The sequence below is a fragment of the Budorcas taxicolor genome, chromosome 11 (genome assembly GCF_023091745.1).
Source record: "Budorcas taxicolor isolate Tak-1 chromosome 11, Takin1.1, whole genome shotgun sequence".
In the NCBI taxonomy this organism is placed as follows: Eukaryota; Metazoa; Chordata; class Mammalia; order Artiodactyla; family Bovidae; genus Budorcas; species Budorcas taxicolor.
In genome coordinates this window covers 133,078,854-133,092,705 of record NC_068920.1, presented here as the reverse complement: position 1 = coordinate 133,092,705, position 13,852 = coordinate 133,078,854, and the positions used below count along the sequence as shown (strand labels likewise).

The 13,852-nt window shown below is 36.2% G+C and overlaps 1 protein-coding gene across 1 annotated transcript in view; it reads right to left on the bottom strand.

Annotated features, from left to right (window-relative positions):
• The window catches only part of ASXL2 (ASXL transcriptional regulator 2), a 108,483-nt gene that overhangs the window by 20,582 nt on the left and 74,049 nt on the right, over positions 1–13,852 (bottom strand). The window contains exons 5-8 of the mRNA XM_052648456.1: positions 11,521–11,671; positions 4,529–4,644; positions 2,114–2,243; positions 883–1,026 (exon numbers count right to left, since the gene is read on the bottom strand). Coding sequence (XP_052504416.1) covers positions 883–1,026; positions 2,114–2,243; positions 4,529–4,644; positions 11,521–11,671 — 541 coding nt within the window. The remainder of the gene's footprint in view (positions 1–882; positions 1,027–2,113; positions 2,244–4,528; positions 4,645–11,520; positions 11,672–13,852) is intronic.

Here is a 13,852-nt window from a genome sequence, read left to right as displayed (position 1 = left end):
AGTTGTTTGGTTTCTTTTTTAGGCTATTCAATTTCTTTCAGTACCAATCCTTCACTCTCCTGCTGAAGCTTAGGTGGGGAGGAAGAACAAAGTAATGCAGATAGAAACATGCCCCACTACTAACATTCTGGACACCAAGCAAGCAGGAGGATCACTATTCTGTATCTGTGTTTTATTTAATTTCCCTGATTCCAGTATACTGCCTCCTTATCTGTCCTCAGTTATGTATGGTATCTCTAAATTTAAAGTCTGTAAGATTTACTTTCACCTCAAAATAAATCTCTTGTCTCCTGCTAGGCTAAGGCATCAAACTGCTTCTTATTAACTTTTAAAGAAGGTTCTTCTTTTCAACCCTATGCTTCATCTTCTCTAAGACATGGTATTTCCAATTCTTAAACCCTTCTGGAGTTCTACAGGCTCAGCTGGCTTGCTTCCTACGGGCACCTGCTCCTCAGCTCTATGAAAAACTCTATCCAGTTTTTATCTTTCAAAATTTGGTGATATTGCTTGTCCATCTGTTATCTTCTTGTTTTCTTTACTCTTTAGGGTTTAATATTTTGTTTTTCCATATTCTTGCTTTAGTGAGTGGGACTTAGAGGGAGCAGGAAAAGTGGCTCAGTTTGCCATGTTCAATGATAAGCCCTTCTATGTATACAGAGATAAAACATAAATAATGCTGGATAAAGAAACCCCTTGTCAGAAAGAGAAATTAACCACAAAAAGATCTTATTCTGAAATGAAGTTTGATATGCAGGAAAGGAAGAACATGAAAACAGTCAAGAGCTCAAAGGAAGCAGCAATTAAGCCTGGCAGGTAACGAACTTCAAACACAGAGTTGACAATTTAATGTCTGAGAACTGAGTCCTTAGTAAAGTAACTTACTTGTGTGGAGCCTGTCAGACCTCTGGAATGACTTCTTCCCCAGGCCCAGCAGATGATTTTCCACTTTAACCGAAGAAGAAAAGCTAGAGTTTGAGTTCTGAGGGCTGCTTGACTGTCCGTCAGATTGCTTTCCTTCCCATATTGCTAGGGGAAAAAATATATAACCCTGAAGTTATAGATAGAAACTAATCAATCAAAAGAACAATTAAATCATACAATGCTAACCAAAAGGTTATCAAGGAAATCAAACCAGTCAATCCTAAAGGAAATCAATCCTAAGTATTTATTAGATACCCTTATGCTGAAGCTAAAGCTCCAATACTTTGGTCACCTGAGGCAAAGAAATGACTCATTAGAAGAGACCCCAATGCTGGGAAAGATTGAAGGCAGGAAGAGAAGGGGATAAAACACGATGAGATGGCTGGATGGACATGAGCTTGAGCAAGCTCCAGCAGATGGTGAAGCAGGGAAGCCTGGCGTGCTGCAGTCAGTCCATGGGGTTGCAAACAGTCGGATGTGACTGAGCAACTGAATAACAACAAACCAAAAGGAGTTATGTTTGAGGCAATGTGACCCTGCAAATGTGTTTTGAGTCTGAGAATTAGGAGTCAAAAGTGAATAAAACCCCTTTCTTCCTCCCAGCACATTATTTGCTTCTAGTGGTAAATTTCCTTTCTAACAAAAATGCAAAGTTCTACAAGACATGGTTTAAATCTGGCAAACTCATAAATAAGCTGGCATTGAACTGAACTGTGTAATAAAAAAGCCTATACCTCGAACCAGTTTAAATTCAAAAGAAAAGCAACAGTAACAAAAAATCCAAAGGCCCGTGGATATGTCCAATGGAAACTCAAAGGTATTATGTACTCTTAGGAAAGATTTATATTTTTAAAGGAGAGAACTTGTAGAGTTCAGCTTGAGCAACTTGGCAACATCAGCTTTATAAGGTTACTAATTGGAGGCTTCTAAATATTATTGTTAGACATTTTGGGAATGAGTCACTGATCTTATTCTAACATGCAAATCCCAATGATGTACTTTAAAATAATTGTATGATTACTCTGCATAAATGTCTTCATTTACCCTAAAAGGATTTATACTGAGCATTTGGCAATATAAGGATTATGTAAATAAATACAGTAATTTAAAAATAAATAATAGACTATATGGGTTTGGTATACAAAAATACTGTAAAAGAAACTTTCGCTGAAAAGACACTTGGTCTGCCTACCAGGTTTGGCAGGTACAGGGTCACTGGATGCTTTGACAGTCTTCAGAGACAGGTGCTGGTTGGAGGAGATGGACATGCTTGGCCTGCATTGCTGCTGCTGCTGTTTCTTCTGTTGTTGCTGTTTTAGTGCCTAGAAAGAGAAAACTGACTGTAAGAAACAAAACAAATCAGTTTTTAGTAATAACAAATAATAAATGACTTCTTTTAAGTGGTGAGGACCATGCTGACTATACAATTTCTGTGAAATCTATCCAAGTAAACAAAAATCTCAATTAAACTAATTAAACACAGGCCTAAATGAGCCTTAAAATTTGGATTTTTTACCTTTACCAATATTCTCCCATATATAAATCTGAAAAACTGTCATTAACATTTTTTAGAACTTAAAAATCACCAATAAGCCAGGGATTTCTCAAACTTGTAGTAGCAGAGAATTAGATACTTCGATCATTCTGAAAACAGAATTCTAAGCTCTGAACCAAGAACAGTTCTCATTTATATCAACTTTATTTAGAAATATAAATATTTCCCTTATGTATGCTTCAGAGGTGCTGCAGTTGAACAGAAAGCAGTAAATAACTACTTGAATTTGATCTTATGTAAGAGCAGTAAGATTTGGCCCAATGATTAAATGAATCTCAGGGACTTATATATAGCACTGTGGTAAACGAAGGGAGGAAGATTAGAAAACACTGGTTCTATTAATAAGAAGTGTGGTTCCTTCTGGTTACTTCAGAGTATTTTAATTTCTATAATGTTCTTATAGAATATACTAAACTAGAATGAACAGAAGAATAAAGAGCTTCTGAGGTTTTAATCATGAAGATACATAAAGGCAACTGTTTAATTCAAGAGCTTAAAAAAAAAAGACAAAGAAACTAAAACTACGTTTCAGGAAAAGGATGAACATCTATGACCTCACTAAAATGTCAACTGAAGCTTTAACTTTCAAGACCATCAGGTAGAAAAGTGTGGAATAACCAACTGCCTACTTGCTTCGGATTCTTTCTTCACAATACGGTTTTCTCCTACTTCACATTCACATGTTGTTCTGGCTATGCCATATAGGCACAGTGGCAACACTTGCTTTCCTTGATCTAAGCTGTTAGTGGAGAAAAGAATACTCAGAGTCTCTGATATCTGGCTTACCTTTTACTTACAACATTTATAATAGGTGAGGCAGAAACATAATGTCAGTTTTGTCTGATCATTGATGATAGCTTATCTCTCATTCTTTGCAATCAGAATACAAAATGTTTGTAGGCTTCCTGTGTGGCAGCCACTAGTATTTATTTCCTTCTATTCGCAGTATGTAGGTCATTCTAGGTTAATGCGAAATTTAATAGAGCTACTTGATCTTATCTATTTCTGCTATGATCACATAAATACAGATATAAGATAAAAACGAAACAACTTACAGCTTCTGTTTTAAGAACTGCATTCAGTTTCCCCCTCCCTCAGTAGTATACAAACCCTGTTCCTAATTATAAAATTTAAAAAACAAACAATAAAAAGAAACTTCACTGTGGTAAAGGATAACTTATACTGAAATGTTTTCTCACCTAATAATATGAAAAACATACACAGGAGGCAAAAACTTTACATATCAACGATCTAATTTACATAATTTCCCATATTGATATTCTTTAAAGAAAATACAGTATCTGACTCCTGAGATTACAAGAAAATAATACAGAGTAGTTTTTACGTCATGAATAAGGTAACAAGTTACAGTCATCAACTTATTTTTCCTTACTGAGTTTCTTCTACACTTACATCATATGTGTGTGTTGGTGCATATATACATATTCATGTTTCCATTAAAAATATATTATTGTTCTGGGTATGTATGTCAGATATGTGTATGTATTTAATGAGTGCTGTAACAATCTTGATTTTAACTATTAAACATTATAGTGTGGTGATGTTTATATGCGCAGAATAATTTCATTACAAAGTAAACTTTTAATCCTATGTAACTGTCTAATGTATGGATATGCCACTGTTAATGAAGCAATTCATGTATGTATCTCTACTTGTAAATTTTTCCTATTACAAACTTTAATGCAAACATTTTTCTGTGTATGAACACATGCATTTTTCTAAGTTTCCAAATATTTAACTGCTTAGTCATAGGGTATGTGCACTTAAAATTTTAATAAATATTATAAAATTTTTCTCCAAAATAGCTATGATAATTTATATTCTACAGCAAACTACAAGTAGTCATTAAAAAATGTGATTTAAAAAAAAGTAACACAGAGGTGCATAAATTATTAAAAACAAATTGGGAAACTGTATAAAATTTTTCCTTATAAGGACTTAATGTCCTTTCAAGAAACTGTCATTGACTGCCAGAAGCATGCATTTTTAATGTACGAGCGTATACTTCTGTAAACAGAAGAGCATGATTACCTGCTTTAGTGCCTTCTTGCTGTGCTTCTGTGATGAAGAAATGACTTTACCTGCTGGAATGGTAGGAGATGGGCAGCCCGAATGAGGAGAAGATGGCTGTGACAGCCTAGATGATACTAGGGGGAGAAAAACGACAATTCCAAGTTTTATCAGAGGCGATATGAAGCACCATTCCTTTCCCAATCATATAGTGCTACCTGTATTAAGAACTGTGACCAAACACTTTTGGGAAGGATCTTCTTTTTGGAGGTCTACTGCAAACAGCCTCCCTTTTCAGTTTATTTCCTCAGAAAGCTCTACTGAAGGATGATAGGATGGGGAAGGGATGAATGTTAGTATTCATTACTTCTCATTCTTTAATTTTTTTCAATAGAATTGACAGAAGAAGCAGGAAGCAGAATATAAACCATGAGTCATCAACTAAGGTAAAGTTTCGAAAAGATTCTAGAACCTACTGGACAGTATTAGTAACAACATGGTATTGTGGAAGAGCCCTGGGTTGATAGAACGGGTTCTAGTTTCCCTTATCCTTAAAATGAAGGCAATAAGGTCATTCCAGCTCAAACACTACCGTTCTCTAATTCTTATATTCCTTCAACTCTGATATCCATGTGAAAGGGTGCTTTAGGACTTCTGATGGAATCAGTGTAGGTATACATAGGATGGAACCACTCTCTACTTCATCACTAGCTGTTTTATCAGACTCAGCCAAATCTCAGTATTGCGTGAAGGGCTTTCCCCAGCAAGAGTCTATACTTCTTTAATAAACACAATTAAGATCTTCATGTTCTCTAAAGTTCGACAGTGTATAATTTATGATACAAGATAATAAAGAAATTGCTGACTCAGACTCAAAAATAAAAATGACGACAACAGTAGACAATGTTAAGAAGACTCGTCGTACTTAACTTCAGCTTTGTATCCCAGCCTTAACTGGAGGTTTATATATGGGAAAGAAAGTGTGGTTATTAAAAAAAAAAAAAACACACGTTAATTGTAACATATAAAACAAAAAATGGAGTTGGATAATTCTTGAGATGGTTAAACAACAAAAAGAAACTAAATTCTTAGTGCACTCAGATGCTGACCAATTTTTTAAAATAACAGTTTCACTGAGATACAATTCCTATAACCAAACAATTCACCTGAAGTGTAAAATTTAATGGCTTTTAAAATATTTGCAAAGTTGTGCAACCATCATCAGAATCAACTTTCATCACCCATTAAAAAATTCTGTACTGGTTAGCTGTCATTCTTCTTTCCCCCTAACTGACTTCCCTCTTTAGTGATGGGCTTTTTTTTTTTTTAATGAGTGTTTTAAAGATTCATCTATGTTTCAGCATGTATCAATACTTTATTCTTTTTATCACCAAATAATATTCTACTGTATGCATATACCACATTTTGTTATTCATGAGCTGACAGACATTTGGGCTGTTTTCACTTTTTGGCCATTTTGAACACTCATTAGCAGGATTTTGTGTTGGACATATGTTTTCAACCCTCCTGGGTTCATATCTAAAAATGAAATTGCTGGGTTTTTCAGTAACTCTATGCTTAAACTTTTTAAGGAAGTCCTAAATTGACTTCTAAAATGGCTGCACCACTTTCACAATTCCATCAGAAATGTATGAGTGTTCCAATTTTTCCACTCTTGTCAACACTTGCTGTTGTCTGTCTTCTTGATTTGACCAATGTTTTTAATGGACATTATGAAAATAAAGCTAAGAACTATTAATATTTAACTATATTTACTTTCTAATAGTTTGCAGAAATCTGAGAATATACATGTCCTCAACTCCCCCAATATCTAAAAATAAACAACAAACCAACCAAAATGACCCCATTAAAGAATGCAAGAATTCTAACTGTGGCCTGGAAAACAGACAATAAAGCTATCTGTGATTACCAGGGCAAACCTTTGGAACGTTTCCCTTTAAGGCAAAAGCCCTTTCTAGCAAATGAATCCATGAACATATCTTGAAGCCAACTAAAATAAATCAAGAAAATTCCAGGACCTACCAATGAGGAAAATCTCCCAGAGTTGACTTAATGCCAAATACTGGTCTCACAACTTTAATGAAACTTTCAAATATTAAAGGTTCAAAACTACAAAGAGCAAGCACGATTTAAACACATGTTGATAAACTCATCTCTTTTAATCCTTCTAGTGCCTACGCTATCTCTAAGACACATGAACTTTATTAGAGTAACCAAGAATTAAACATCATCTATTTGCCTAATGTTGTGCTAGGTTCATTTGAACAGAATTTCATTGAATTCTTATAACTATCCTCTAATGCGAAGAACCGACTCATTGGAAAAGATCGTAATGCTGGGAAAGACTGAGGGCAAGAGAAGAGGATGAGATGGTTGGATGGCATTACCAACTCAATGGACATGAATCTGAGCAAACTCTGGGAGACAGTGAAATCTGGCATGGGGCTGCAAAAAGCTGGACACGACTTGGTGACTTGAACAATAAGGTAGGTACAACTTCTCTTTCTATTCCCACCCAATCTCCTCCAATTCTACCCTCTGAGATAACTAAATAGTTGGATTGGTATCCTTGTTGACATTTTTCTATGCAAATAAAAATATGAAAAATTTCAAGGATGTGTATTTATATATAAATATTAAATGTAAACACCTGCATACTGTGACGGTATTATCTAAATTTTCCTTATCTAGAAATTTAATTAGCCTGCAAAAGGACTCAGGTACTAAGGAGCACAACCAACATTTGAATTTTGCATAGTTTCAGAAGAGTGAGTACTTGCAGTGCGTTAGGTGGTGGCCACTAAAAGTCTGTCCGTGTCCTAACCCCCAGAAATGTTATATCATTTGGAAAAGGAGACTTGGCAGATGTAACTGATTTTGAGACAAGGAGATCCTCTTGGATGAGCCCAGTGGGTCTTAAAATCAAATGACGAGTTACCTTAAACACAAGACAAACACAGAAGGGAAGTCCACGTGAAGACAGAGGCACAGGCTGAAGGACCGCCTTCCTTTTAGCAGCTACACAAAATTTCATTGCGCAGATGCATCCTAATTTCTTCAACTGGACTCTGATGAGTAGTTTGGTAATTTCTAGTCTTTTGCTCTTATTATTACACTGTTTTAAACGCTGGTTTCTAAGGTATTGTACCAAGAATGATACCATTATTATCTAAAAAAGGCAAATTACTGAATCCCAACTCTACTGAACAAGAAACTGTGAAGGTATGGCCCAGGAATCTGTGTCTTAATGAGCTCTCCAGGTGATTCTGATGCATGTTCAACTATAATATACTGAGAAACCAGCTTTCCAAAGTGATTTAGAACTTGAGGCTCATTAAAGCCAGTTTTACTTATATATTGTATAGTTTACTGAAGTAGTTTCAGCTTGTTGGATACATCTGTACCATCCACTGGGTATAAGCTCAGAAGGCACCACCTTTCAATATAGCATTGGGAATTTTCCATTTCAACAAATGATTATCATATGGAACAAGGTCCACAGGGTAATGGACTATTCATATTAGATGCATTTGAATTAAAAGAATTAGTAAATAATCTCTTAGTATTTTATTTTTTCTCCTGAAGATATTCAGTGAGACCCTCTGAAGTATTAGAGGGACTATCAGAAAAAATGGAGCAGTAATATCAAAATTGAAACTGAGCTTTATACAGTTAAAGGATTAACCGTTGAAAGACTGATAACAATTTAAGTTCCCCAAATTGTTTTCATGGTCAAAAAGAGCAATACTTCTCTTAAGGGAGAGTTTTAATTTTCACAAATTAATAATAAAAATAATTTTACTATTAAAAATATATAAAGACAATAATAATAAATAATTTTATCAGAAGATAAAAACAATAATACATGTAGTTGTTTCATGCTGTAATATCGTATTTCAGGGAAAAGGCAGACTTCACTTAGATACGATCCTACCAAAAAAGCAGCAGAAAAAGTTGATTTTAATCATTTTTCTGGTGTTATTCCATCTTACCTTGACTTGGAATTCCACAAAGCTCTTCTCTGAACATTGTTTCCTGTCTGGAAATTAGGAACCAAAACTACAAACTCCTAAGTTCTTCCACCTCACACAGAAATCAATAAACTAGTGTTAACATTTGACTGAAATTCAAGGTTCTACTCTCTGTTCCTATCTGGCTGAAAGGTACACCTATTTCAAGAGAGTCTCTATCGATTTCCAACTAGAAGTATCAGTTTTGCTGTCAGAGCTCTTTATTTTTGTACATAAAAGGAAGTGGGTTTCGATACTATCTCAGTGTTCTTCCTGTCTTACAATGCATTTGAAATAAAGTGATGTCAGATTGAGAGTAAAAGCTCTAAATAAGAAAACGGAACAGACACACATTTGTTTTACCTTTATTAATAACTGCAATTGTCTTAGAACTGTTCTGCAGCATGCTACTACTATCACTGCAAATTACAAGTTTTCCACTTTAATTTGGACTGGACTACAAAAATACTCATATGTATACAATAGAAAACTAAACCTACATTTCTATGCCTATGCCATATGCATGACTCAAGAATGAGAGAAGTACATCCTATGAGAGACTAAATCATTCTTCATTATTGCTAGCTTAGCATTTATCCATTTCTTAAGATATCAGGGCTGCCAGAGTCAATGTGAATTCCATATGACATCACATACACTTCTCATCTCCACCTTTCAAACACCACATGAAGTTCATCCTAGTCTCAGTTTAACAGGCTACAATCAGAAAAGATCTTAAGATCTCAACATAAACTGAGGCTAAGTAGTTAATACTGTGACAATTTCGAGAAGAATGCATCAGAGGCAGTTCGAAAATAATTTATGTTGACTACAATTTTGAATTTGCTATAACCTTGATGTTAATATCTTCTATTATTTCACCAAGTATGGGGCAAGGTTGTAGTATTTTAATCTACCCATTAAGCTACTGAGAGGAGGAGAAGGGGACAGAGGATGAGATGGTTGGATGGCATCACTGACTCGATGGACATGAGTCTGAGCAAACTCCAGGAGTTGGTGATGGACAGGGAAGCCTGGAGTGCTGCAGTCCATGGGGTCGCAAAGAGTTGGACACGACTGAGTGACTGAACTGAAGCTACTGAGAATGGGGTTCAACTGTTATTTCTTAAATCCTCCTGTAATCACGACACATTTACCTCACAGGTAGCCTTTCACAACCATGTAACAGTCACTACCTAAAACAGCTATTGCAGCCTATGAGCTACCAAAAAGCAAAGACCTACACAACCGTGACTTTGTTCCTAGTTTACTGACCACCTTTAATGCTGATTTCCCTGTTTCCAGCCACATCCAGAAATTATGAATCTGTTTCTCTTGCTTGATGACCTGGTTTGGTTCCTAATCCTAGATCAACAATTTCCAAACTTAGAAAGAAAAATGTAAACTGGGGGGAAGCAGAGAAGAGAAAGAGGCCTAAATACTTTTGGCTCTATCTTCCAAAAAAAAAAGGTGGGGAGTGGGGGTCTTTAGTATAATCTGAGAAACATTAAGACCCTGGACACACCTCTCTTCACTACTGACTGGGATTCCTTTTAAAAAATACATATCAAGAATACTGAGGATTTCCCTGGTAGTCCAGTGGTTGAGAATCGGCTTTGCAATGCAGGGGACGTGGGTTCAGTGCCTGATCCGGGAACTAAGCCCGTGCACTCCGGAACCCATGTGCCACAATTGGAGTTTATACACTGCAGCAGAGATCTTGTGTGCCACAACTAAGAAAGAGCCTACGCAGCCAAATAAATAATTTTTTAAAAAAAGGAATGTTGGTCACAGGTCCCAATCTTGCCTTGCCTTTATTCCATTTGTTCATAACACTTAGGGTCTGGGCTGTTCTCTAAGTGGTTGTGATCTTAAAGCTAAGATCCCCAGGTTTCAAAATTTGTCCAAATAACACGTGTAGCAGCTGTTATGAGAGAACTCAGACAACGCAACCAGTTATCTAAATTTTCTCCAAGAGTAGTCCACACATTAACACAGAAATGGTAATAAACCTGATGACTTTTCTGATACAGTTCAAAAATCAACAGCTCTACTAGCACTTAAAACTGAGTCAATTATTCTCATAAGTGTAACTCTAAATTCTAGATCCAAAGACAACTCACCTACAACTGAAACCTAAGAGGACATCCAAGCTAGGGAAATTCTTGGATGTCTATTATGCTCTGGCATATCACTGTATCAGTCCTTATAAAGTAACCAGCATGAGCTGGCTTAAAATCTGTCCTGCCATATATGGCTCTATTTACTAATACTGGGGTAAAAATGATTTTGCCTCTTCAAAAAGACTGTTGAAAAAGAAGCTATACATAATTAGCAAGACTAGGTAATAAAATGTATCTCTAAGTGGAAAATTCATCCCAGGGAAGCTGCAGCAACAAAGATGTTATTCTCTTAAAAAACGGTTTGGGGTAAACTATAAAGCAGAAACCAAGCAGGAGACGAGGGCAAAGACTAGCAGACTAAATTTAGTCTTTGCTAGTAGAAATGAAAAGCATTCTTTTCCTAGTAAGGAGTAAGATGTTAAAGCAATTAAGTCCTCAAATTTTAGAAGAGAGTATTAAAGAGGTAAATAACATAATAGTATCCTAAGAAGGGTTACAGGTAGCCAAGAGCTGAAAATAAACCCAGGTAAAAACGTAGAGCCATGTTGTCCAATGTGATGGCGACTAGCCACATGTGGCTATTTAAATTCAGGTTAACATAAAGTAAAAATTCAGTTCTCTGTCACACTAGCTATATTTCAAGCGCTCAAAGACGCACGGTGCTAGTGACTACTTTGTTGAGTTGCACAACATAGATGCAGAACACTTCCATCACTGCAGGAAATTCCATGGGACAGTACTGATCTAACTAGTAAGGGAAAGAGAATAACCAACCCGGGGTCTGGAAAAAGAAGAACTATTAACAAGGGCATTTATCCTACGGCATTCAGTCCTGTATTGAGGGGTCAGGTGGATTTACCTTTCCTTTTCCACCTGCTCTTTTTTCCCTCCTTGTTGCTGCCACCATCACTGCTGCTGCTGCTGTTCTCAGAACTCTGGGAATCTGACTGACCATCACTGCTTTCTTCTGAACCTTCTGAAAGCTCTTTCACCCCATCCGGCACATCTTTCTGAAAATGTAGGCATCCAATTAGGATTAATCATTACCATTTCAGCAAACAAGAATTAAATTTCTGATATGCATTATTGTGACTTGCAATTGTTCTGATTATTTTTTAGGATTGTAAGATTCAGTAGCAGAACCAGCAATTTCTGATTCCTGTCACCTCTCTTCTTTGTGTCAAATCAGCTACTGTTTGCTTCTATACTCAAAGATAAAAATTATACATTACAATCTTATGCACGTACAACACAGAGCCTTAGACAAAAACTTGCTATATATAAGTCCAGGTAAATGATGAAATGAAATCTATAAAATATATATAATAACAATTTTTAAAAATGTAAGCATACCCATCATCCATATAATGTATATATATTTGTGTGTATACAAGTGCCATTATATATTATAAATTCAGTTAAGAGTCTGGACAGCAAGAAAGAGATGGTAATTATTTGAATCTATTTGGTTCCAAAAATTGGCTAGTAAGTAGCAAGAGTCAAATATAAAAGGAATTATTAAAAAAAAAATCATATGAATCTTTGGTTTCTGCACTGCATAGTGAGAATGCTAATCAGAAACGATTCCTGTGTCAGCCACAGTATGATAGATATAACAGGGAAGCTGTAAAATTAAGAATCTAGGGTTTGAATTTTGGCCTTATCTTCTCCTAATGATGCAGCCTTGGGCAAAGTCTTAAACGCTCATGCCTCAGCTTCCCTGTAAGATGAGGTAATAGTACCTACCTTAAAAGATCATTCTGAAATTAAATGAGTTAATAATTGTAAATAAAATGCTTAGTACAGTGCCTAGCATATGATAGGGTTCAATAAATATTAGCTGGCTACTATGTATTTATATAGTATATAAAATATAAATACATTAGTGAATGTTATTTCTAAGTTATAAAACTACGAATGATTTTTTTTCTTCTCAATATAATTTCTGTTTTCCCACACAATTTAATTTTATTATCAGATCAAAAATTGACACATGACCATCCTACCTACAACTGGCACTCACAACATTACAGTCAAGGCAGTAATCTCTGGGGGCTTCCCTTTTGGTTCAGTGGTTAAGACTCTGAGCTTGCACCAGAGGGGGCATGGGTTCGATTACTGATGGAGGAACTAAGATCCCACATGCCGCAGGGTGTAGTCAACAGTAAAAAAAAGAAAGCAACCTCTGATCTGGTAAGAAGCTGTTTTTTCTCACTTATGTTTAACTCCAGTGCCATTTCATATGTTATACACTTTCTTAAAATACGTATCCCTTATTTTTCTATTCTTTCTTTCAAAATCCAGGAAAACTTTTACGGGTTAGTTGCCAAAGAGACCTCTTGATCCATAAGTTCAACAAATACTTGAGTACAAATGTAACTATCTTCCTAAACTTGTGACCCCTCCAGGATCAACTCACACCCCACATGTGAGAATCACTGCACCTGTTCTTTTACTCCCAGGAGTCCACATTTTATTTCTCTAATGTTCCTTGCCTCCATCTCTTTTAGCAGTCTCATGAAAAGTGTTAGTCGCTCAGTCGTGTCTGACTCTTTGCGACCCCATGGACTAACCTACCAGGCTTCTCTGTCCATGGAATTCTCCAGGCAAGAATACTACAGTGGGTAGCCATTCCCTTCTCCAGGGGATCTTTCTGACCCAGGGATCAAACCCTGGTCTCCCACACTGCAGGCAGATTCTCTACATTTGAGCCACCAAGGAAGCCCCAGTCACTCATAGTACAGCCCAATTATCACTCCTAAACAATCATAACCATCTTTTTGACAAGTTTTCCTGCTTAACTCTTAAGTGTATCCTACTTGAATTATCTTCCTAAACATGGATTTGATCATGCTATTCCCCTGAAAGCCTCTGCCATTTCCTCAACACATGCCTACCCTCCCTCCTCCTCTCTCCAACTGCTGAGTCAGGTTTTCAAAAGCCTCCAAAGTGTGTTCTTCACCTAACATTTACCCCACCCTGACTCCTTACCACTCCAGCCCACACACAGATTATGGTCTAACTGCTCCAATTTACTCCCAAGTCCATTCTGAATCCTTTTATCTGCGCCTCTGCTTAACCTAGTCCCTTGTCCTGGAAGGCCCTTCCTCCCATTACTTATCTACCAAAGTTCAACTCAAATTGTACAACTTTAAAATAGCAAAAATAAAAACAAAAACTTCCAAATCCCT